This window comes from Emydura macquarii, unplaced genomic scaffold (genome assembly GCF_026122565.2).
Source record: "Emydura macquarii macquarii isolate MOO-44397 ecotype Brisbane River unplaced genomic scaffold, CSIRO-AGI_Emac_v2 contig_2297, whole genome shotgun sequence".
NCBI lineage: Eukaryota > Metazoa > Chordata > Testudines > Chelidae > Emydura > Emydura macquarii.
This window is the reverse complement of record NW_027132434.1, coordinates 3994158-4021566: the sequence shown is the minus strand read 5'-3', so window position 1 is coordinate 4021566 and position 27409 is coordinate 3994158. Positions and strand designations below refer to the sequence as shown.

The window sequence follows — 27409 nt, the reverse complement described above, 5'->3', positions numbered from 1 at the left end:
AAAATTGCAATGAATGATGGACTTGATTACTGATGGCAGGCAAGTTATATGTATGTCACTGGAGGCATTACTTCAAGGCCTTGGTAAGAAAGGGTCACTCCAGAGTCATCTTAAAATTGACAGTCAAGAACAAAAAGCCTTAATAACCCATCTTTCTTCCACAGTGCACTTCACCAAAGCCAAATTGCTATTCCATTTCATAACTACTACAGATGATATTTGGTTTCATGCCCTTGTAATTAGTACATTTCTCCATTTGATTCTTTGAAGACCTGTCATTACCACTTCACTCTTAAGATTTTGTGGTCTCAAACTCTTCTGAATGCCTTGTCTAGCTGCCTTGCCTGCCAGTACAACCCTGGAGCTGAACAGCAACTTCTTTTCACCAAGACACATTTCCCAAGGTCTTTGAAATCTATGATAAAATTTTGCCCCATTATGAACTACAGCTACAATTTGATATGGTTGCATATCTGTATTTTCAAAGCATGTTTCACTCTGTCCAAAAACACTATAATGAACACATCTCTTCTCCATATGTTCTGGAACACCCAGACTCTTAAAGGAAGCAAACAACAGTATAGTGTAAGCTTCTGCAATGACTGTCATCCACACAGCAAATATCAAAAAGTATATGAAACATTAAGAAAAAGTCTTCATTATGGAGTCATTGATTTATAATCTAAGAATGATTCATTACTCCCTATTATTAAATTTATGACTGAATACAGTGTTACATATGAATCTCATGTCAGATCTAGGCGCAGTGTTGGCTGGCAGACTGTAAAATACCCCTCACTTAAACCAATCTATTAATTCTGAATTGCCCAAAGCTAAAACTAGCTTATAGGAGGCAAACTTCTCGGGATACAGCCCTAAATAGAAATAAGTTATCTAATTCAAAGGAATAGGTACCACACTGCTTCATAAAATCATAGAAATGTAGGGCTAAAAGGGACCTCAAGAGATCATGTAATCTAGCCCTCTGTGCTGAGGCAGGACCAAGTATGCCTTGGTGTGATGGGCTATACAAACCCCACACGGGTCCTCAAGGGGTTAAAAGGCAATACTGGGCCCAATAGCCCTGCCGACTGGGCCTGCCAAGCACGCACTGGTTAGAGGAACGGGTTAAAAGGGAGCTCAGAAGCCCAGGCAAAGTGTGGTGGACAGGCTGCAGGAGGAAAGAATCCTTCTCTGTGAAGCCAGACAGAAGGTTGAGTCTGAGAGGGGACCACAGAGCGGGTCAGCCCCTCTGACAGCACATTCCCACTCTCCACCCCGTCTGAGAACTTGCATGTCCTGGGAGGCCCTGCTCCTTTGAATTCTGTTGTTTGCTGAGAGACTGTTTGGACTACTGGGGTCATGTCCCAAAGTAAAGGACCTGTTGGTAGAAAGTAACCCAGGGCAGCAAACTCGAACTTGCTGCAGGTAGGACCTTGCTGATGCTGTTTTTCACAGAGCCCTGGGCTGGGACCCAGGTCACCCTACCATTCTCTTTTAAGGGCCAAAGCCCAGATGTGGGTGGAAAGCTTGAGATTCCCAGCTTAAGGTCAGGAACAGGCATTTCTACTGCCTGGACAGAGGGGCCATGCTTCTCTTGACCTGCTGCTCACAAACAGGGAAGATTTGGTAGGGGAAGTAGAAGTGGGTGGCAACCTAGGCAGCAGTGACCATGAGATGGTCGAGTTCAGGATCCTGTCAAAAGGAAGAAAAGAGAACAGCAGGATAAGGACCATGGACTTCAGAAAAGCAGACTTTGACTCCCTCAGGGAACTGATGGGCAGGATTCCCTGGGAGGCTAATATGAGGGGGAAAGGAACCCAGGAGAGCTGGCTGTATTTTAAAGAGACCTTATTGAGGGCACAGGAGCAAACCATCCCGATGTGCAGAAAGAATAGCAAATATGGTAGGCGTCCAGATTGGCTTAACAAAGATGTCCTTGGCGAACTTAAACGCAAAAAAGAAGCTTACAAGAAGTGGAAGCTTGGTCAGATGACTAGGGAGGATTATAAAAACACTGCTGGAACGTGCAGGAATGAAATCAGGAAGGCCAAAGCACAATTGGAGTTGCAGCTAGCAAGGGACGTGAAGGGGAACAAGAAGGGTTTCTACAGACATGTTGCCAACAAGAGGAAGATTCGGGAAAGTGTGGACCCCTTAGAGAATGAGGGAGGCGACCTAGTGACGGAGGATGTGGAGAAAGCTGAGGTACTCAATGCCTTTTTTGCCTCTGTCTTCACAGACAAGATCAGCTCCCAGACTGCTGTACTGGGTGGCACAGAATGGGAAGGAGGCGAACATCCCGCAGTGCTGAAGGAACGGGTCCAAGACTATTTAGAAGGCTTAGACATACACAAGTCCATGGGGCTGGATGCAATGCACCCGAGGGTGCCGAGGGAGTTGGCTGAGGTGATTTCAGAGCCATTGGCTATTATCTTTGAAAGCTCGTGGCAACAGGGGGAGGTCCCTGAGGCCTGGAAAAAAGCAAATATAGTGCCCATCTTCAAAAAAGGGAGGAAAGAGGATCCAGGGAACTACAGACTGGTCAGCCTCACCTCAATCCCTGGAAAAATCATGGAGCAGGTCCTTAAGGAATCCATTTTAAGGCACTTGGAAGAGAGGAAGGTGATCAGGAACAGTCAACACGGATTCACCAAGGGAAAGTCATGCCTGACCAACCTGATTGCTTTCTATGATGAGGTGACTGGCTCTGTGGATGTAGGGAAGGCGGTGGATGTGATATACCTTGACTTTAGCAAAGCTTTTGATACTGTCTCTCACAGTATTCTTATCAGCAAGTTAAAGAAGTATGGGTTGGATGAATGGACTATAAAATGGATAGAGAACTGGCTAGAGCATAGGGCTCAACGAGTAGTGATCAATGGCTCCATGTCTAGCTGGCAACCGGTCACAAGCAGAGTTCCCCAGGGGTTGGTCCTGGGGCCAGTTTTGTTCAACATCTTTATTAATGATCTGGAGGATGGGGTAGATTGCACCCTCAGCAAGTTTGCGGATGGCACTAAGCTGGGGGAAGTGGTAGATACCCTGGAAGGTAGGGATAGGATACAGAGTGACCTAAACAAACTGGAGGATTGGGCCAAAAGAAATCTAATGAGGTTCAACAAAGAAAAGTGCAGAGTCCTCCACTTAGGAAGGAAGAATCCCATGCACAGCTATAGATTAGGGACTGACGAGCTGGGCAGCAGCTCTGCAGAAAAGGGAACTGGGCTTGTTTAGTCTGCAAAAGAGAAGAATGAGGGGAGTTTGATAGCGGCCTTTAACTACGTGAAAGGGGGTTCCATGGAGGATGGGGCTAGGCTGTTCTCGGTGGTGGTAGATGACAGAACAAGGAGCAATGGTCTCAAGTTGCAGGGTGGAAGGTCTAGATTGGACATTAGGAAAAAGTTTTTCACTAGGAGGGTGGTGAAGCACTAGAATGGGTTACCTAGGGAGGTGGTGGAATCTCCATCTTTAGAGGTTTTTAAGCTGAGGCTTGACAAAGCCCTGGGTGGGATGATATAGCTGAGGTTAGTCCTGCTTTGAGCAGGGGGTTGGACTAGATGACCTCCTGAGGTCCCTTCCAACTCTAATATTCTATGATTCTATGATTCTAAGCTGTGTGCGCTAACCACTAGGATGCCTGGCCCTCCAAGTCCCCTATTACACTTGATTTTAGGGCTCTTTTAATTTTAAAGCACCTCAAATGTGCAAGTGAAGTTTTGTTTGTGCAGACGTTTACGGGAAATGATGCCAACATTCTTTGAAAAGTAGATTATATGCTTTGTCCATATAAGACAATTTCTTTGCAGTAGTTCACAAAATTCTGCAACTAGCAGAAGCATGAGGTTGTGATGATGATGCTATGCTAGTCAAGCCTACATTAAGACCCATACAGACAGCATGGCAGAGTCCTAAACATACCTTTTTGGAGAGTTCCTTTCTCACTGTTTCAAATAAGACAATGAATAGTTAACACAATGGAGGTGCAACGATGTTGAAAAGTTCCCTAGTACCTTTGATATGGAAACTCTTATTTTATTTATTCAGATTAAAATATAATATGGAGAACTGACTAAATGCTTTCCAACTAAGACCACACATATACCAGCACATGACAATTTTCAGTACCTGGAAAGTTAATGGAGCAAATTATTAAGCAATCAATTTGCAATCACTTAGAACATAATAAGGTGATAAGTAACAGTCAGCATGGATTTCTCAATAACAAATCATGTCAAACAAACCTAATAGCTTTCTTTGATAGGGTAATAAGCTTGTGGCGGGGAAGCTGGAGGGGAGGGTGGTAGCTGTGGTATATCTTGACTTTAATAAGGCTTTGATACTGTCTGGCATGACCTCATAAAAAACTAGGGAAATACAATCTAGATGTAGCTACTATAAAGGTAGGTGCATAACTGGTTGGAAAACCATTCCCAGAGAATATTTATCACTGGTTCACAGTCAAGCTGGAGGTGCATATTGTGTGGAGTCCCACAGGGGTCAGTTCTGGGTCCAGTTCTGTTCAATATCTTCATCAATGATTTAGATAATAGCATAGCCAGTACACTTATAAAGTTTGTAGATGATACCAAACTGGGAGGGGTTGCAAGTGCTTTGGAGGATAGGATTAAAATTCAAAATGATCTGGATAAACTGGAGAAATGGTCTGAAGTAAAAAGGATGAAATTCAATATGGATAAATGTAAAATACTCCACTTAGGAAGGAACAATCAGTTGCACACACAAAATTAGAAATGACTGCCTAGGAAGAAGTACTGTGGAAAGGGATCTGAGGGTTATACTGGATTACAAGCTAAATATGAGTTAACAGTATAACTATTGGGGGGGGGGGGGGGGGGAAGGAGCAAACATCATTCTGTGGATGTATTAGCAGGAGTGTTGAAAGCAAGAAACGAGAAGTAATTCTTCCGCTCTACTCTGCGCTGATTAGGACTCAACTGGAGTATTGTGTTCGGGGCACCACACTTCAGGAAAAATGTGGACAAACTGAAGAAAGTCCGGAGAAGAGCAACAAAAATGATTAAAGGTCTAGAAAACATGATCTATGAGGGAAGACTGAAAAAATTGGGTTTGTTTAGTCTGGAGAAGAGAAGGCTGAGAGTGGACATAACAGTTTTCAAGTACATAAAAGGTTGTTATAAGGAAGAAGGAGAAAAATTGTTCTCGTTAACCTCTGAGAATAGGACAAGAAGCAATGGGTTTAAATTGCAGCAAGGGCCATTTAGGTTGTACATTAGGAAAAACTTCCTTACTGCCAGGTTAGTTAAGCACTGGAATAAATTGCGTAGGGAGATTGTAGAAGCTCCATCATTGGAGATTTTTAAGAGCAGGTTAGATAAACACTTGTCAGGGATGGTCTAGATTATATACAGTCTTGTCTTGATTGGAGGGGTCTGGATAGAAGACCTCTAGAGGTCTCATCCAGTCCTACACTTCTATGATTCTATAAATTACCATTTGTCTGTGACACTGATGAATAGTGATGGATGATAGAAAACTAGATAGTGCCTACCACATCGTGGGCACTTTTGTAATACACATACTATATAATTAGAGTATAACAACTACCTGCAAAGGTGAAATGTGGGGAAAAGACTAACAATTAAAACCTTCACAATGAAAATGAATATGAAACTACATCAGATCTGGCACTTTGTTTCTCTGTAGCTGTGACATCATTCTTTATTGTGAATCACGTAACATGAAATCAAATCAGAGTAATCCACATTGGATTTTCACAACCAAACCTATGCTATTCTTGTCTAAAGAACATTAGTACTTTTTTACATGCGTTCTGAGAATATTGTTCTGGAAGATGCCACCAGATGACAAAGTTACACTTAATCTTTCAAATTTTTTTTCTTAGTGTGCAAGCAAATATTCAGGCTTGTGTTGTTTTATGATACAAGATTCTGGGTAGAGAGACAGAGGTAGGGTAGAGAGAGTTGGATACTTTACTGAATTGGGTAGAGGGAGCGGTACAGTGTGCAGTCTGCCTTGGTCTCTGACTGGAGTTAATTATTTGTGTAGATTTGCTACATGGGAACCAGGCATTTGTGTTAGGCGTAGATTTCTAAAACAGGCGATTGCTTATGTGCTTTTGGTAACCACCTCTTGCCCAGGACATGTGTAAGTAAAACAAATTATATTTAGAATATATCTAGATACTGTGTCACTGATTTCTCCTCCACTGGAAAGCTGACCTGCAAGGCCATGGACATCTGGTACTGCTTGGCAAAGGGGTGACACTAATGTGGTTCCTGATTCTAGATCTCAGTCAAGGGTTTTACTACTACGTTCTGAACCCTGATTCACCATTATCATCATCTGAAGTACAAGACAAGACATGGACTTAGCTAACTGAGGACATGGGGGGCTTTAGCCACCACAAAGATGGAGGGTTTGCATTAATAAAGCAAGAAAACATTGAGCTTGGAACAGAAACTTGTTCATCTCACTTTATTAAAAGTGGACAAATTTAGTCATGTACAAAGTAATTCATTAAAGCAATATTCAGCAACAACTTCTTTTTTAACTCTAAGCTCTCCCCCCAAATAAAAAGTTGTCTATGCTCCTGGAAAAATATGTTTTACATACAAAGTAAAGTCACACATTAAAAACTGATAGATGGCTCTAACAGTTGCTCAAATAAATGTTACGGTAAACTACAGGGATATTAGCATTTATTAAGATGATTTTATTAAATCATCTCTCAAAGTGGCAAAGGCACAAAAAATAACATAATCAGTTAATTAAACCTGGAAACCTCTCTCATTCTTCACAGAAATATTTAAAAATATAATAATATAATTCATTCAGTATTACTTGTTACTTCCAGTGGCAGCCCATCATATTATTTTCTAGATATTCTGAAGGAGTTTTATGCAATTATTATTATTCCTTAATACAGTAATAACATTTTATTTTTTAATAAGTATAGCCTTTGTAATTGTACTGAACTGCAAAACTCCTGATGCTTGGATGAAAGATATACAAGTGCGGGTAATGAGGTAGGATAAATCACCATAAATGTGAAATAATCCAACTTAAAAAGAGAGTACATAAGTATTATCTAAATCCTCATAATAAAGAATTTATCTGCAGTTGTAATGCAAGAGAGAGTTGGGTTTTTTGTTTATTTTAGATCATTCTCCACAGGAAATATAGTGGTTTAAGAGGAAACAATATTATGGTTCTAGACAAGATTAAGTCTTACATCATACCCTTTAATACTATACCTTGGCAGAATTAGCTGAAATCAGCAAAATTTACTACAGCAGGGGTTTCCATGCTAGGCTTCTATAGTCAAGATAATCTATTTGGAGCAGCCAAAAGAGACTGGCACTAATGTTATTGTGATTTCTCACTTTAACAGCGACTTTAGCAAAAATACAATCACTCCAAGGAAACAAAACTGAATACATGTATATCAATGAAGGCAGGTTCTGTGTATTAACAGCAGTTTCTCCACTTTATCATCAATGCTGGTTGAGAATTTCAAAGAACCTATGCAGTTTAGGAGATTTAGAAATGGAAATTAATTAAAGATGTGTCTAAATCCCCTAGATAGTTTTGAAAATCTCAACCATTTTCTGAAAAAGAATCAAAGGGTATGGATCTAGATGTTTGCAAAATATAAACACCCACAAGTCCATATATATATAAGAATACATCTCCATTCCATTTTATGGCAGAGCCACAGTAGCCACCTTGTAGGAATTCCCAATTTTTAAAACTATTATTTTTAAACAAGAGGTGCAAGATCGTTATAAATCTACTTTATTTTCCTTTCTGGTATGGATGGGTTGAAGACCCATTTTGAAAGTCTATTTCTCTTCCCCATCTTGTTCCTTTCCTACCTCACTGCCTGTCAACCATCTTGAGCAGCAGTAGCAGCAACATCTTCTTTCCCTGCCTCTAACGTTGCTTCCCAAAATGTTCAAGGCAGCAGCAGCATCAAATTTACAAGAATTTGGATTAGTTCACTTCTGCTGCTCAGAATGCTTAAGGAGAGCGGGAGGACTGAAACTGACCAGATCCTTCTAAGTTTTACTTTACTGTTGCTCCAGAAAGTACCCACATGTCCTCTCAAAGAAATTTTATTATTTGTGGGAGAATGTGCAAGTGCTTTTTACAAGCATCAGTGATGGGAAGCCTCTAATATATCAAGGCACACACTTCAATTCAGCCCCTGTAATGAATGTACATTACAGAACACAGTAATTCTGTATCTTAATCCATTCTGTAATAATTACTGTACAAAATGGAGTTATCAAGCTATCATGAATGATTTTTAAAAATTCTGATGTTCCCTAAGGAGCTTCCTTCTTGATCTACCAAATGTTATTGTACTTCAAATTATGAATAAAGAATACTAAATATTTTCCTTATCAATTGATAGTTCAAAATAGTTACAGGTTTAAAACAATAAATAGACACAAAGGTTTTTTTTTTAAGGACAGGAACTATTATAACCACTTAGTCCAACGTAGGCCATAGAATTTCACCCAGTAATTTTTGCATCCAGCCCATAGTTTATAGTTGAGCTGGAGCATATCTGTTAGAAAGACATCTAATATTGATTTAAAGACTTCAAATAATGGAGAAGTCGCCACATCCTTTGATAAATTGTTCCAACAGGAATGTACTCACAAGAGAACCCTGCTGGTTGAATCTTAACTATAGAAGAACCACTATGATAAATAATGCAAGTACCAAACGAAAATGATCCTTTTGTACTATCAGCTCATTTCTCTTGTCAGAAATGTGGACAAATTGGAGATAGTCCAGAGGAGGGCAACAAAAATGTTTAGGGGGCTGGAGCACATGACTTATGAGGAGAGGCTGAGAAAACTAGGCTTGTTTAGTCTGCACTAAAGAAGAATGAGGGGGGATTTGATAGCAGCCTTTAACTATCTGAAGGAGAGCTCCAGGGAGGATGGAGGTAGGCTGTTCTCAGTGGTGGCAGATGATAGAACTAGGAGCAATGGTCTCAAGTTGCAGTGGGGGATGTCTAGGAAAAATTCATATTAGGAAAATCTTTTTCAGTAGAAGGGTGGTGAAGCTGAAATGGGCTACCTATGGAGATGGTGGAATCTCCATCCTTAGAGGTTTTTAAGGTGCAACTTGACAAAGCCCTGGCTGAGATGATTTACTTGGGGTTGGTCCTGCTTTGAACATGGGGCCAGACTAGATGACCTTCTGAAGTCCCTACCAACCCTAATCTTCCATGATTCTATGAAAGTACTAGTGCAGCTACTAAAACTTCCATTGAAATGTTGGCATTGCTCTACAGTCCTTAAAACATAATTTATTTCTTTCAATTTCACGCAACTGTAAAACTAAAAACAAAACTGCAATCTATTTAAGTCCAAGAACCACTGATACAGTCTATGGCCATAAGAACTGATGCATGGTACTGAAATAAAATGCCTGTTTTCCCACAATAATAGGATTGAGTGAAATGTGCTAAACAACTCCATATATCATCATAAGAATTCAATATATACGACATTTTCTGTTCAGTGTGCCGGAATTCAAAGAAAAGAAAAGATAAGGTTAGCAAAACATAACAGATTACTTGTCACTTTAAAGCATCTTCCTGCATTAATTGTTTTGTGCTCTAAGTACAAATGTACCAACATATCTGACCAGCTTTTATGCTCAGAAGTAATAGATGAACAGTTCTATAACAAAGTAGCTGATACGTCAACTGGGTGCTAGCTATGGGCACTTGCCACGTTTATAAATAATATACAAAGTGAAGTTCAACCAGTTAGTAAAGCAAAGTACTGTCAGCTTCTAAGGGAAGAGAGGCAGAAAGATCAAATATATAGTGAGCTAATGCAGTTCTGTGAACTATGTAAATGAGCCCAACAAATGAGAGTAAAATAAGGCTCACTGCAAACACAGGATAGGAAACTTTACTCATACTTCTGCATTTCATTCCAAACAGGCAGATCATGAGCCCTTGACAAGCCCCCTTTGGATGCTAGAGGAATCCACAGCTGGCTCAGTGAGCCCTAAACCAGCTGCTACAGGCCCCTTTGGTGGAGGAGATGGGCTATGGGTTTGATTGTCAGGGGCATTACGGATCAGGGACAGAAATCAATTTGTTCTCCAGTAATCCTGGTTGATGAAAGGGCTCCTTGGAAGCAGTTATCTACCAGCTCAAGTTAGAGCAGACTCAGTTTGGCCCCCTCCTGGACTGGGTGAACCAGTGTTTGACTTTTTCCACTTTATTCCTTGCATGCACGTCTTCTCATGTCAGCTGCCAGCTACAGACAACAAAGGCTGCATCTACACTGGAAGTGCTGAATCACTGCTGCTGCGCCACGGTAGCACTTCTGGTGAAAACGCTCTGAGCCAACGAGAGAAAGCTCTCCCGTAGGCTTAATTACTCCACCTCTCACAAGAGGCAGTAGCTATATCAGTAGGAGGAGCTCTCTTGCCAACATAACATTGCATACACATAACATTGCTTAGGTAGGCATAACGTACGTTGCTCCAGAGTGTGAATTATTCACACCTCCTGAGTGATGTAAGTTATACCGAAGTAAGTTCTAGTGTAGACAAGGTCAAAGAATTTCAATGTCATTACATAGGAACGAAGAGGATATGACCCACAGAAACCACCACAATGTGGAAACCTGCTGCAGAGTAAATTCAGAATGCTAGTGTTATGATGCCTTCTGGTGCACTCCTGTTACATACTGCTTCAGTGATATAAATCATATTGAAATCTTTTCACGGGGTCATATCAGAATGAAAAATTATTTGAAATATTATGTTACTGAGCAGTGTTAAAGAAGCAGTAGCACACTGCTAGAAAATAAAATGCCATTTATACAAAGCACAGGTAGGTAGAGCACTAACCTGTCCCCAGAGAACACTTTTAGAGCACAAAGCAGAACAGTTTATTACTGAGATTATTAGCAACTAAGTCTATTTCCTTGTGTGCGTTTTTATACTCCAAACAATCCAATCCATACTTATGCAATCAACAGATTTAGACAGTCTTCAACGTTGTACTATAACATAGAAAGGATTCTACCTAAGAATCCACATCCTTCACACAAAAATTGGTCACTGTTAGCACTGGGATATGGAAAGGATCACTCTTTGTCTATTACTTCCCAACACTGCATACATTAATTGCTACTAAGCTACAGATGAAGTCAGGTGCTAAACTGTGCCTTTTCTAAGTTACCAATTCAGAACCACCCACTGCACATTTTTTCTAAATCTACACCAGAAACATACATGTGTGTGAAGAAAAATACTCCTCCACTGAAAAATACATTCGCTTTCTACTTGGGATGGCTATATCAGTTGAAACACCAACTGAAACGCCAATTGCCGAGGCAAGAAGAAACACTTTCCAGGTTCTTTTGGGCCCAATTCCAAAAATATTTAATATTTTTAAAATCTGCTCAAAATAATTTTCTAGACTGATGATAATTATACATTACAGGTGCACTGCAAAGGAAAACAAATTTAGTTTCTGCCCTTTATTTCTTGTTTACAACATTTAAAGTATTTCTTGTTTAACAAAATAACCCATTTTTTTCCAAGCTCTGTTTAAGACTCAGCATCCTTTTCCCGCTCATTCAGGTTATAGACAGAAGTGATATCGGGCATGATATAACTGTTCAAGCCCCCCACATATCTTGTCCATTTTTTCCATGAAAGTTATGGAAGAAAGGACATAATATTCCTGATATCTATGGTGTGAAGGTGAAAAACAACAACAACAAAATCAGAAAAAAATTCTGAAAAATAAAGTTTGAGGCGGACAGTTTCTATTTTAAAGAAGCAGCTGACATAGGAAGACAAGCAAAGAGCATAGACAAATGATATCTTTAGCATGAAAGACTATTCTTAACACTATCATTAGAACAACAGGGTGGCTGATTGCATCTGCATTTTCATTAGATTTACTCACAAACTAAGATTTGAACAATTTTCTAATAAATCCACCAAAGCACTAAAGCGCACGCTTTCCGATTAAGCATGTGAATACTCCTATTGAAGTTAGCCACACACTGGAATGCTTCACTGGTTCAGGACATAAAATTAACCCATGAGGACCCTGGAAAAAAGGTTTCTCACATGCACAGTCATATTTGGAAAATGAATTTAAAACTAGATCAACCTATAAGTAAAAGAACTTCACAGGCACCTCAGGAAAGAACCTCTTCTAACTCCAAGTGCCATGATGAATTTTGGCAAAGCGAGTATAGTATGTGCCAAGGCTCTGATCCTGCAAAGAGACATGCACTTGTGCCCAGCGCTGAGTACCACTGAAATCAATGGGGCCCAAATTAACCACATCAGTGCATTTAAATCAACAGGGCTCTATAGCGACACAAGGATTCTCCACATCATTCCTGACAGGATTATGCTGCAAGTTAACACTAGCTACTCTTTAAGGGCCAAGTTTTGCAAACATTTACAGTGTGAGTAACTTCACTCACAAGAGTAGTCCTATTGAAATGAATGGGACAACTCACATGAAGGAAGGTACTCTTGTGTAAGGATTTTCAGGTGTAGGCCCTGATCTATCTACAAAAGGGGTAAAATATTTCTTGAATTTACTGATCTCTCTCTCTCTGGGTTTGCTAATCATTTTTCAGTTCCCATCTACATCCAGACAAGACCCAAGAAATCTCCCACTACAGAATCTCAAACACTACATACCAAAACAGGGCAAAATGTATCCATCAGCATACAACAAACTTTTATTCAAACTATTTCTTAATCCCAAATAAAACTGGGAAGATTTTATCCCATATTATGGGCAGTAAACAAGTTATTGAATGTTCACTATTTAATAGGCAATGTAGCTTGTTCAACTGCATCACTGGCTAGATCAACCAATCCATAAAACATGTAATTCTGTGACCTCATTCTGTCAACACACAGAAGATTCCTCAGCTTTATGAGCCAGAGAAGTACAATTCAATCACAGTTCTGACCTGAGATATAAAAACACCAATCTGAAATAAACTGCAATAACTGCTGTTCACTTGAGTTCAAAAGAATACAGATCCCCTTTTCAAGTTCACAGAGGATAGATGGTAAATTGAATATTTAGTTATTTCATAACTGAATGGGCCAGATCCTCAGATGGTGTATATCAATGTGACTCCATTAAAGTCAATAAAGGCACACCATTTTACATCCGCTGAGGTTCTGGCCTAATATTTCTTTTATGGGGATTTCTTTTCATTTACTTATCCTACTTTGGCAATGATGTTAACATGAACACAATTGGAAAGAATTCTCATAAAATAGAAAAAATAGTGGACATAAATTACTTAAACTACAGAATGCAATTTTACTGTAACTGCCAAATCAAACATAGATTTAGATACATTTACTGACCTAAACCAATCAATTGTTGATTCATATACTGATGGATTGAGTCAAGGATAGACAAAGCACATTTTAAAGGAGGCTGAGTTAATACATTTGATTATCATGAATTAAAATGACTATGTATTTCATTTCAAAACTGTACATGCTCATTCATAAAGATAAAATTATACAAATCTCTTCCACATTTATTTATATTAGCATCTCTTCAAAAATTATTTCATTAGACATTTTAAAAGCCCTATATCTTTCACTGAAGAGGGTTTGGTGCGTGTTGAACAGTAACCTACAATAGGACAGATTGTGACCACTTCACTCCCATGCACGCACTCTTACTTGCATGAGTGATTCCATCATTCTAGGGAGTGATCACCCATGGAAGTAAGGGTTCATAATCTGGTTTGTTATTAGCACAATTATTTTAATTTTCTTTTTTATAAAGTCTTTGACATAATGCTATGTTTTAATGGAGTTGTACTTTAATTGTTCTAGCTACTCACACTTTCTTTTTAAAAAAGTCCTTGGTGGCATTTATTTAAACACGCTATTTAGCTTAGGCAGTTTAAAAATCTGCTATACCTTCCCATCTTGGTCCAAATACTTAAATTCTGGGGGAAACTGAATACTAAAGAAAATTCTTCCTTGCTGCATTTAGTATTACAACTAGCTGTGCAGCCCCAACTGATAAGCCTTTAATTTGGAGGGTTTTATGGGTCTCCAGAGAGCCTGCTCTTTCCTACAGATTACACTTTTATATTGGATGAAAAGCAGTTCATTACCTGGAAAGAGTTCATGCAGCGAAGTGAAGGTGGCAGACAAGCATTACTCAAACTCAGTATCAACAACAATTCCAAACAGGTTTTTGATGGAAATGTTAGAGGATGAACTCCAATATCATTTTCCCATGCATCAGCGAGGCTGGAAAATAACAAGAAATCCTGTTAATTAATTCATGTAAAACACATATTGCACAAAGTTCAAACAAATGCTAAAAATAAAGTACTGTTTTCTATATCCTAATAGTACATGTACATTGTCCCTTTAGGAGTCACGGGCCAATGTATTTTCCTTACAAGACTGGTAAATGTGAGAGGTATTTTGCTATTATCACCAATTTTACAAAAAGATACATAATGAGACAAGACAATTTAGCACCCATCAGAACAATTCATTTTTACATTTGTAATTCTAAGTTTTAACAATATTTCTGAATCAGATCTCAACTGTCACTGGCAATTTCCTATCATAGAGTACATTTGCATATACTATATTGCAAAAAGAACAGTTAGTGTATTATTAGGAATCCTTTTTATTTTTATCTTGCTTCCAGTAGCACAGCTGTCACTTATCACTGATGAAAAGGTAGGAGGGCAGGGGTTCTGATGCCAATTGATTTTTGTGATATAGCAATGGAACAAATCTACACGGACCAAAATCAACCCTACCGTGCTTTATATGGCTTTCTGGTTTGAACATAAAATGCACAGAAATTCTCAGAGCTAATCACACTCAAGCACAGAAACAGCAGCCAAAATAACTGGTTTTTCAAGTCATTTTGCCAATTTATGCTGAGGAATAACAGATTGTTTCAACAAAATCAAAATGCCAGCATGATCAGTTTGCAAATGCTTATTAAGCTAGACTAAGCTAGACTCTTCCTTTTCTTCCGTGTAAGAATTGTCAGATCAGATCAATGGTTCATTTAGTCCAATCATCTGTCTCTGAAAGTGGCCAGTACCATTTGCTCCAGAACAAACTGCAATCACAAATTTAAATACATATTTTTATTAGCAGATCAACCACTTCATTCTTCAGCTCTTCTGACAGCATACCATCCAAACCTGGTGACTTGTTGCTGTTCAATTTACTACAGGAGAACCTCAAAGATACAACCACCTCGGGAATGGAGGTTGTTCGTAACGCTGAACAAAACATTATGGTACGGGATCCTGCTGCCAGTGTCTTCCAGCAGAGGCTGGGCGAGATCTCTGCAAAGCTGGCACCTGGCAGCACTGCCTGGTTTGCAAGCAGCTCCCTGCCCTGTTCCTGTTTCTTGCCTTTGGGCTAAACTGGAGGGGGGGCTGCCCTGCACCTTTGGCACTACAAGCCCCAGCTCTCATCCGCCTCTCCCCAGGGCTCACCCTGCTCTGAGCACTGCTTGCCACGCTCCAGAGGCAGCACCTGGCAGGGGGTTGGTGCCAGCCGGCTGCCAGTACCTCTCCTTCCCTGCCCCTTGCACTCCCAGAGGTGCTGGCAGGATCCAGGAGTGCAGCCAGGGGCAAAGTTGGGGCTTATCGGTGCACAGGCTGTGGCCCTTTAAAACTCCTCCAGAGTGCAGCTGACTGCCACTCCAGCTCCAGGCCAGGCTTTGGCTGCAACCTTCAGTTCCTTGCATTGCAGGGAGCTTTCTTTCCTGGCTTCCCCCTCCAGTGGGGTAGGAGAGGGTGAAATAGCGCCCTTGGCTTACAGGAACAGCACAGACCCTGCGCTGTTTCTGCTCTGCATGATGACCCTGCAATACAGGCACAATATTTGCTTCGCCCCCCCCCCCCGCAACCCTTCACTGCTGTCTGATTGCTTACTTCGTTTCACAGGGTGTTCGGTTGACTGATCAGTTCGTAACTCTGGTGTTCATATCTTTGAGGTTCTACTGTAGTTTGTCCCTCCTCTTTCAACAGCTGACTCTCCAGCAGTAGCTGAAAAGAGCATGTACCAACACCCACCATTCTCTGTGGTGAAGATCAAGTCAAAGAACTCACTCATTCATTCATTCAGACTACAATATCCTTACCTTCTTTAATTGCTCCCTTTACCGCTGGTCCTCTAGCACAGTATTTCGCAACCAGTCTGTGGACTGGTGCCAGTTCCCAAGATCTCCCTGACAGAGTTTAGGAAGGCAGTGAGCTGGTCCCTGGTATTAAAAAGGTTGAGAAATACTGTTCTAGCAGACCCACTGATTCTATGACAGACTACTGCTTCTTGTGTATTTAAAATATTTCTTATTTCTTTTCAATGTGTTTATCTATTTTCTCTTCACACTCCCCCTTAGCCCTCCTAATTTCCATTTTATATTTTATCTTCCACAAATTATGCTCTTTTCTATTGGCTTCTCATAGAAGGGGATTTTGGCTTTGAGGGATAGCTGTTTGGCTTGAATAGCCTCTTGAACCTTCATATTTGGCCACACTGTTTTTCCTCCCCTTTGCCTCCCTTCTTTCTTTTTTTTTCAGAGTTATGAAGAACTCCTGTGGCTCTGCTACATATACAATGCTGAAGTAGCCGCCCTACCGCATTCAAGGATTTTAATTTTCTCAGTTTCGATTTTACTCATTTTTTTACTTGACTCTTCATTTTACTTTTAATCCCCTTTTTCTAAATATGGCAATGTGCTCATTTTGGGGATGTCTGTTTCCACGAGGATGTGGGGGAAGTTCTATGACGTGTGGTACACAGGAATAAGACTACATGATCACAATGACCCCTTCTGGCTTTGGAATCTATGACTCCATGGATTTAATTTTATTGTGATCATCCTTAGTTGCTCAATTATGATTACTTCTTGTATATAAGAACTCCTGTGTGTTCCTTAATACTTAATCAGGAATAATCTCTCCTTTTGTATGCTCTTGAACTAACTGATTCAAGAAAGCATGGTTTATGTTGTTTGAAATTGTTTCTCTAAACCTCCCCCAGATGTGACATTTGTCCACTTTATATGTGGCAGTTAAAGTTACTTATTACTACTTTTTATTAGACTCTGTGCTTCTTTGTTCTCCTTCTGCTCTCTGACTCAGGAGAGCATTAAAAAATATTTTTCTTCTTCTGTACTTGTTCTTGTGGATGAAAGAAAAGCTCTTCTTTGCTAAAAATGGAATATTTCATTGTTTTCTGATATAGTTATTGATTTTACAGGGCCTGTTTTAATTTCACATAGAATAGCTGTCTCAATGGCAATCTAGGAGAAAGTATTTCATGCTTTCACTTTTCCAGCTCTGGAAAAGGCCCAGTTGTGTGATGCGAGTGCCTCCTAGGAAGTGCTAAGCACCCAAGGGGAGCAACATACCAAGGAAGCACTTTTCTCCTTCCAGCCTCAGGTCAAAGATGGCAGTACAGAAAGAGTATCTCAGCAATGTTCATTATTTGTATTTCCCTCTTTTGACTAGTGTATGCATCCCACTGCTACTTCCTCATCTGCCGCAAAATGCTATGCTAAGAAGGTGAACCCATATTAAAAGTGGATGACAGAGGGGTAAAAAACACAAGTCTCTCGTTTGGACTAAGATTTGTGATGGGGAGAACACACCACTGAAAATAAACCTGGACAGTTGACATGAATCAACTTTAGAAACCAAACCCCGTAGCAAATAAATATAGTAAAATGTACTCAACAAAAGAGTTCTGAACTAGGAACAGCACACGTCTTGAGTTAAGCAAAAAGGACATAAGTGCTTTGCAGCTGGACATTGAATCCTTGCTTCTACTCTTATAAATTGTTAAAATTCAGTCATGCCTGCCAGCTATTTCCTTATTAGGAAAATTCTTCCTAGTCAGAAGTTAAAAATAAAAATCACTAACTTTCTTAACTAGAAGCACCATGCACTTTGGATGATATCTGGAAATTCACACTAGGCAAACATCAGTAAGTTGGGGTAATTACAACTTAGAAATTGAAGAGAATGGTAGATAAATTAAAAGTAGAATATACTGTTACCGTAGAGTTCATCTAGTACACTCATTGGAAATAAAGGCTTACATTTAAAATAGCAACAGCAATTTTCTGAATTAATTGAATATACTGATGTTTGCTTAATGTGAATTTCCAGATATCATCCAAAATAAACTCTTCTATTTTACCAAAAAGATATTAATTACACCCAAACCCTCTTATTATAAAGTCTTTGCATCACAGATAACTAGATTCCCCATGAACATTGGTATGAAGGGTTCATTTATATATTTGTTCAGATATGGTTGGTTGGTTATAGCAGATTTCAGTCTTCATGTTACTTCACTGTTTATGGGAAAGTAATTTTTTTAAAAGAACCTTGCCACAGAGCTGAAAAAAATGTGTGTCATTACCCAAAAGCAATACAGCAAATTCATCTTAATCAGGCTGTCCAACATTGGGATGTCTCTCTGGGCATCCATGTAGTCTAGCAACAGGGAATGACACTGAATACTGCTTAATTGGGATAGTATTAGCATGAATTAGCTGAAACAAAAAGCAGCAGTGCATCTCCTTAGCAACACAAGCTATCAAAAGTACATCAAAACTGTCCATCACTTTTCAGCATCTTCCCATCTATCAAATCAAATTCGGGATCTCAGTCCCTTATCTTCAAGGCATTCAATGGTCTGGGCCCTTTACAACTGAAAGATCTCTGAAGCTCTGGGATCAGGACCATAGCTGACAACTTAGCTCCTCAAATACAATGAAGCTGTCCATTGCAAGGGTAAAACTCGTTTGTGTGGGGGGAGGGCAGAAGGGGGGGGGGGAAGAAGGTCAGCTTTTTGGGGGGGCCACTCCAATGCAGTGGAACAAACTTTCACAGGATTCAAAAACAACCTCAAACATCACCACATTCTGTGCCAACTGCAAGGTGAATTTCTTTGACCTTGCCTACCCCCATATACAGGACAGAAGACATAAAAGAAAGAAAATAAAGAATCTCACATAACCTTCACCTTGGAGAAAAGAGTGTCACGTGACAAATGCTATTCACATTGCTTAATGCACTTCTGGAAGGTGCACCAATACTATGGTGATGAGGGAGGATAAGAGTCTGAATGGAAGAGAATTCTGCTTGATTGGGACACACAAAGCTATTGCTATCATTTAGCCCCAGCATCCATATGTCTTTCTATGCTTTGACCTTTGAAAATGGAGGATACAAAATAATAAAGATTAAGAAATAAAAAACTAAATGCTGTGAATAACATTTTATTCTTTTTTCTGGTAGATTTTTGTATATTGTAGATTTTTGTAGAGTTTTCCCTAAGCAGGGATTCAGGTAGTGATATCAGAATCATGTTACCATAATGGGCTAAACATGCAAAGCAAGGAAAATAATGTTGCTGTTATATGTGTGACAGAAAAAAGATTTAAAATAGTATGTGAGATTTTTTCAAAGCTGTCTAAGGGATTTGTCTATTTTAAATTAAAATGAATGGACAATAGTGTCTAAATCACCTAGATTGCTTTGAAAATGTGAACCTCTATATTCTGATGTTTAACAAATTGATTCTAAAGGCAAATGTGAACTTCACAAAAACTGAAAATGACTATTCAGATTCGACTAGTAGTGAAATTGTCAAAGATTTGCAACAAAAATAGTTGACCAGACTCTTTAGGTAAACATATCCAACATTCTGTACTCCAGAGAGCAATGATATCATGCCAATCATAATTATGGGTTAAACCATGCATTGCTTTTGAACAAGCTGAGGCAATCACTTCTCTTCCCAGCCTTCCTCTGTCAACTCAGGTTCATTACACTGCCTCTGTAAAAATCATAGCATATGTTAGTCTAAGGACTTATCTTTATTCAGAGACTCTCAACTGGTTTCCCCTCTCACCTCCTGCTGCACCTCAGAACAAGTGTATATATTCTTAATGTATAATGTAATACCTCCTCCTTTTTTCCCTGTCTGTCCTTCCTGAACAAGCTATACCAACATTCCAGTCATGAGACTTATCCCACCAAGTCCCTGTGATGCCAGTTAAAGACATAATTTAGTTTATTTACTATTTATATACTAATACTTCCAGTTCTTCCTCTTACTCCCCCATATTCCTTGAATGTATAGGCCTGGTCTACACTACAAAAATTTGTTGAAATAAGATATGTTGACTTTCAGCTGCTGTAGCGGTGGCTGATGTCCACACTGCTCTCCTTGGGTCGGTGGAGTGCATCCTCACCAGGACCACTTCCACCGACCTAAGGGACAATGTAGGGGGAGCTGAGAGACCCATCTCTCAGCTCCCTGTGGGCTGCCCCCCACTTCTCGGTCCCAGCCAGGGCGTGGGGATTTCCCCACTCTGAGGCTGGGAGCCTCCTGCGCCCCGGCTCAAAGCCGGCTGCAGCCCCCCATGGCTTGCCCAGTCCCAGCTCCCGGGTGTGAGGCAGCCACCCACGCCCCAGGTTGCCAGCTTGCCGGTGTCCCAGGCTGCCAGCGGGGCTGCAGCCCCCTGTGCCCGGCTTTCAGTTGGGAGCTGGGAAGCAGCCTTCCCAGCTCCAGGTACCATCAGGCAGCAGCTTCCTGTGCCCCGGATGGCAGCCAGTAGCAGCTTGCCAGCTCTAGCGAGCAGTGAAATTGAGAAGTATGACAGCTCCTCTACCGCTCTAAGTCTACACTGATACTGTGTCGCCCTTCCTCTGCTGACAAAAGCCCTATGCCTCTCACAGAGGTGGTTTTATTTTGTCGGAAAAACAGGGCAGTTTTGTTGGCGCAGAGGTGACTGTGGTGTGCACACCAATACTGTTTTGTCGACAAAACTGTCTAGTGTAGACCAGGCCATATAGACATCTAAAATGTGCGGATTTCTCCCACTGATTTCCTTCTTATTGCTCCTATGACCCTATCGTACTTTTCCATGTCTCCTCCCAATTTCTAGCCCTCTGTTAAGGTTGCCCTTTTTTATGCTTACCTTTGTCACCTGCCCCCTTTAAACCTAGTTTAAAGCCCTCTTCATTAGGTTGGTGAGTCAGTGTGTGAAGATGCGCTTCCACTTCTCAGCCAGCTAGACCACATGTCTTCCCAGCAGACCTTCTTCTCATCTCTAGGTGTGCCTGTCCCTGCCTGGGTCCTTACCCTCAACCAGACGGATGGATGAGAACACAAACTGTGCCCTGCCCCCTTCACCCTTGCTCCCAGAGCTGTACAGCTATTGCTTATTTACCTGGGATCATATCTCGCAGGATCATTACTACTCATGTGGATGAGCAGCATGGGGTAGTGATCAGAGAAATGGATAAGCCTCACCAACTTTTCATAACATCTCAGACAGCATTTTACAATTGCTTCTCATAGTTGCTCATGGATATGAGCAATGACAGCACTACGCCATACAGGCCCCCATATGTATTAAGAGGAATTATAGTAGCTGGCTTCCTGTTGTTCCATCATTTCCTGCCAGGACATATAGGCTAACAAGCAGTATTATGTGATCAATTGTGTCAAATGCAGCTGTAGAAAAAAAAATCAATCAAAATCAATGTTTCACCTCTGTCCAACCCAACTGGGGGTTTCCCAGTCAATGATATTTCTGTACCGTGACTTGGTCTGATTTCAGATAGAGTAGGGTGCTAATGGCGGGCAGATGCTGCTAGAGTAGGTTTCTACCTCTTCTTGATAATTTTGGAAAGACATCTGGATAATTCAGGAAAGACATGAGACTGGACAGCAGTAAGCTAGGTGGCTGGCATTGAGGGACTTCTTTTTTAAGAACATCTAGACTAATATGTCTTTCAGGGAGGCTGGAAGAATATCAGTCTCCCTGACAGAATGCACTCTGTTACAGCAATGGGCTGAGGCATTCCTTGCTAGTTTTGATCAGCCAGGAGGGCCACACGTCTCATTTGGCACTGACGTCTTTCAATGCTTCTAGTACTGCAACTCCATCTGCTGGGCTGGGATTTTTTTTTATTTTTAATGCTTTTGGTCCTTACAGTTGTGGAAAAGATGTTTAAAAATGTAAATTATAGTGATTTCTTCCTGATTCTGCAAACAGACAGCTCTAGTGCTTCTGCTGTTGATCAGGGATTTCCCAAGCAGCAGTAGAATCAAGATATTTTTACACTGCTGCTACTTGGAAAAATCTAAAAGCAGCAGCAGAGAAACAATAATATTGCAGCCAACACTTTAAGAAGGGGTCCTCAAAAAAGTTCTCCCCTTTGCTCAGTGATAAACTCATTGTCTTATAGATGCATGTGCCCATAGACAGGAAGAGGAAAGGACTGGGGAATATCTTCATTACTTTTCCCACTTGTCTTATCTCCAACAGTAAGTTATCACTAGTCAGTATGATACAGCAATGCATAAAAAAGCAGGGCTGAGCTTCATGACACACAAGGGACGTCAACCTCCATCAACTGGGTAGTGGAATTTTAGCAAGGAGCTGCCATACATTTCTCCCAGCACACTGCTGTAACAGAGGGAGATGCTGGAGCAATTCACCAGAGAAGCAGCATGCAAAGAATGGTCCCAAAGTGAGGAAGAGTACACTACTGGAATCAGTAAAACACTAAAGTCCCTCTAGCCATCCCCTGCAGCAGTATTTGAGTACCTCACAAAGGAGGTAAGAAGGCATAGCCAAAAAAAGGCAAATTGTAGGAGAATGAAAAAAACCCAACAAAACTAGAAACCAGCAGAAAAGAAGAAACAACTGATGACATTATAAATCACATACGAGTGATGCGGTACCAATACCATGGAAAGAGGAAACGCTTTTAGAGGATGGAGAGGAGAGGTTTATCCTGCAGTTTTTCAATGTCCTTTTCTAGTTTGATTGACTAAGTCACTCAAGATAATCTCAGGCTTGGTCTGCACTGCCAGCGAAACTTGGTGGCAGTCGACAGGAGATACACTAGCTACTTTATGTCGCTTACGTATCTTCTGGCAACTTCCTAACTTCTACTTACCACAGTGTCCCCACTATGTGGCGATGACGGGAAATGCTCTCCCATTGACACAACGTTAATTTTTTGCGGGGGTGGATTAACACCATTGACTTCCGGATCGATTGAGCGGGTCTCCACTGCCGCTCAATCGATCGCACAGAATTGATCCTGCAATGCCAACGGGGGTGCCGTCAATACAAACATATCCTCAGAGTCTTTTATAAAACCTGCATTAACACCATAACGTGTTAATTGTGTAAAATGTGTGCTGCTTAATGGTTAGCTGCATAAACCAGATCAGAGCAGTGGTACACCTCTTCAGAAAACCTTCAAAAAGTTAGGATAGTGGACTGGCAAGTCTACTATAGTTAAGGTTTATGGGTTTATCAACTGGAACATTATGCAGCTTATCCTTTTCTTTTCTATACCCCATTCTTAGGGGGTGCAGAGCCAACCTGCATGCACATCCTTCCCCTTGTGTGAAGAGTAATCCATATTGATGAATACCATCCCTTTCAGCAGAAGCTCATTATATAGCCCTTCAGAGCCACATGCATGGAAACCTTGATTAATGTGATCCTTCACAGTGAAAATATAGTGTATTTTACACTGTCAAGGTCCCAAATAAGGTTTCTGACATTGACTTTAGAAAATTTGCCTTTTCTTGGAGTGGCTTATACCCTTAAAGCTTTCCTAGCAACTGTGCAGCCTTATGGATTTTTCTCCTGCTAAACAGGAGTTTCAAGTTTGAGAAAAGATTTACTGTGAAATGCCCTGTCCAATGAAATCTGGACATGCTTGCAGAGGTGACAAACTCAGGTTCAAGAGATTGCAATATCAATTTCCTGGATGCGTCAGCAGTCCTGCTGGATGATTACAGACTGAATTCATCCTTTAGCTTTGAAATGTTAGCAGGGGAGATAGATCATGCAATCTTTGTTAGTAAGAAATAGGAATAAGAGGTTAGAGGCAAAGCTTATTCTGAAACAGCAAATAGTGGGGGGCAAAAATGGTAGAAACTTACTCAAAAATAAATACCTAAAAAGGAGTGATATGGCGTAGGCATTTATGAACATCAGTCTGCTCCAGAGGTTACTGTTAGGAATCAATAATTCACTGAGAGAGGAGGAAGTGGGATTGGGATGTGGAGGGTGAGGAAGGGGATTTAAAGTAAAAAAAAAAAAAAAAAAAAAACACATAAATAGTACTTTCCAACAGAGAGATGTCAAAATCAGTGACAGAATAAATCTACTGATTTAAAAGTGTGTTTGGAAATTTTCATCAAACTGCACATTGGATTTTTATGAAGTCCCTTTTTCTTAAAAATCCTAATCTGGGATTTTTCCTAATTTAATTTCACGTCTTTATTTTAGATCAAATTTGCCATTGCCAAGCCCCTGGAAAGGCCTTCATTTCCTGACCTACGTTTGGGATTCAAAGAAAAAAAGGTGGAGCTCAGAGGACAGTGTTCCAGCAAGTACATTCCCCTTTAATTCTCCATTCCCTATAGACCCAGCTAAAGAAAGCTAAGGCAGCACCCTCCTGTTTAAGGAGGCCCCAGTAGAGAGATGTGTGAAAGGAACACCTGAGGTCACCAGCCAATAGCAGGAAGTAATGGCAAAACAAAGGGGACCCTGGAGGTTGAGTGGATGATGAAGAGAAACAAGTAATTATACAGGAAAACACATTCTTCTGCTAAGGCATGGGACAGGCTCCTTTCTACCATCTGGTTCCTGCCACTGCTGTCTCAAGCAGTATCTAGCTCCTTCTTTTGGCAGTGGAAGTACAGTAGTATTTTCCATCACTTATTCCTCTAACCCAGTGAAATGGCCTTTAAATTCAGGATGTGCTGTCAATGTAATTCTTTTACAGTAATTGTTACTGCTTACCTATGCAAAGTACACTTAGTGGGGAAAATAACTTTTCTCTCCTTGATTTTCTGCTACATTCCATCCAGTCCTATTCAACTCCTAAAACACATTGCATTGTCTGAGGAGGAACTTTGCTTTGCATGGCTAAACACAGACATTTTTTTGTGTTTAATAAGGGCTTAGATAAATAATCTTAAATCCCAGTGGGTCTCATTAAACCAACATCATAAAATTTTTACACTTGCACATGAGTTTGGAGGGATGGAGGGGGGAATGTCTACCTAGCAATTTGAACTCATGCTGCCTAATGTAGCCTTAGGGAAGTGATTGTTGAAATGTGTGTGTCTAACTATTTGAAATGGATTTACAGTGGCCAACTATGATAAATCGTTGCAGAGGCTGACATAGATTATTTTCAAACAAACTAGTACATTTTAAATACACAAAAGTACAAAAACAAAGTTTAAATAATACTAAAGATGGTAATCTGTTCTTTATGCAAATTGTAAGCACGTACTTCACGCCTTTGGGACAGTTAAATGGTAACAGTTTTACTGTCCGATGGAAAGGTATGTAGGTTCCTCCCACCCAGTAACAGTCTATATCTATTTAGTTTGGTTCTTATATGTATTTCAACTCCTCAATAATATCTCAGCTTCCAGATGGAGCCCTGAAGATCCCTTTACTTCTGCCTGCCCCACCCCTTTTACACTCTGCCATCTTTACCCTCTTTCTAGCAGAGGACTTAAAAAAATTCCTTGTGGATTGGGATCAAGTCCAAATTTCCCACATTGCAGGCAACAGACTACTTTACACTGTGAAAACAAAACTAAACTAGTATAACACCGTTGTACACACAGGTCTGGTAGAGGTCCCTTGGGATTGATATTCATCAGGCTCTTCTGTTTGGAGCCCACCTCACTGGGCTTTAAGCCTCCTGAGTCTGAACAGAGCCCATGTGCTAGCCCTGAATGGGGTCTCTAGACACACTCTCAGAGGACAGATCCTCTGTCTTGCACTACTCCTGAGAGCTGTGACCACACAATCCATTTGCCTTGCCCTGGGACCACTGCTGACCCCTCAGACTCTCCTTTACTTTAAACACACCCTCTCCCAGACTTCCAGCCATGTGGGCTTTCTGCTGGTATAGGTATATCAGTATTCTACACCAGCCAAGCTAACAGGGTGCATCCCAAACCAGCACAACCTATGCTTTAGCTAGCATAGCTTTTTTCCAGCCGTCCTACCCCTCCCTTCCCATCGAAATAAGCTATACCAGCAAAAGTGCAAATTTGCTGATATACAGCACTGCCTCTACTCTGGCGACAAATCACTGGGCTGGGCACAAATCACATTTCAATACATCACATCATAGTTGCAGAACAGTTACACCTCCAAAAATCCAAAGGGACAGAAAAGAATCCTGTTTCATTCTCCTGTTACTGTGCAGGTGCCACAGGTCTGACAATACTTTTAAATAAATAAGAAAAAAAGCAAAACAGAAGTGTTTCTGTTTTGTGACTAGTGTCAGCAAACAGGACTCTGAATACACACATGAAGCAAATCTATGGAGCAAAGTGGTGCCATTTTTGCATAGTTCATTATGATAATTTATAATTTGTATTTCAGTAGTGCCCAGAAATTCCAGTGATGGACCACAACCTGATTGTGTTATCTGTTGTACAAACACAAAGCTAAAGGACAGTCCTGTCCCAAATAGTTTACAATCTAAGTACAGTCATCAGTTTTCAAAGTAGAACTGCACTTTAATGATTCTCCAGGCATCATGGGTTGAGCCAAGTTCCATGGCCAAGTTCCAAGTTCCATGTATCCATGGAAGCTGGGCATACCCTTCTGTGGAGACTACTAGATCAACGTCAAACAGTAATGCTTACTTCTCCATACCCAACAAGCACAGTTTATTCAGACAAAATATATTAAGTAAAACTTATTTAAATTAAAAATCAGATTAAATTAAAATGGGACAGGCTGGCTTTATTTGTGACAGAGGGTACTGCAGTGGTCATATCCCTCTGTGATCTGAACCAAGTCCTCACCTGTGCTGCCCCAGTATACATTTCCTCAGAATGATTATGTGGGTTGTCAACATTAACAATGCCATATTAACATATGACATTTGTATAAGCCCAATAAGACCTTAAATTCCATTCTCAGAGTTTATTATATATAAAACTTTCAAAACTGATTTTCTGGCCACTAAAAAGATATCATTAGGACTCTGATTTTAAAAACCTATGTACTACCTTTTCACTTTCTAACATCCATTCCACAACTAGGTCATTTGAACCTAACATTTTTCTGTTATTCTACATAAATGTAATACTAATAAAAAGACATGCCGGAACAGTATGTCTGTAATGCACATGAAGAAGTTGTTCTGCATTACAACTGCTAACAAAACAGCAATCACACTTCATAAAAAGATGACTGAACTTATTGCTTTTTAAAAATTTAATTCTTTCCTGATCTATTGACTCTTATATAGTAGACAATTCATAA

The 27409-nt window shown here is 40.3% G+C and overlaps 1 protein-coding gene across 3 annotated transcripts in view; it reads right to left on the bottom strand.

Moving 5' to 3' along the window:
- The window catches only part of UBE3D (ubiquitin protein ligase E3D), a 107668-nt gene that overhangs the window by 41342 nt on the left and 38917 nt on the right, over nucleotides 1–27409 (bottom strand). For 2 of the 3 annotated variants that reach the window (XM_067560760.1, XM_067560761.1), the window contains exon 9: nucleotides 14178–14316. In XM_067560760.1, coding sequence (XP_067416861.1) covers nucleotides 14178–14316 — 139 coding nt within the window. Of the gene's footprint in view, nucleotides 1–14177; nucleotides 14317–19758; nucleotides 19900–27409 lie in introns of those variants that run through there. The other variant, XM_067560762.1, reaches the window with a different exon arrangement.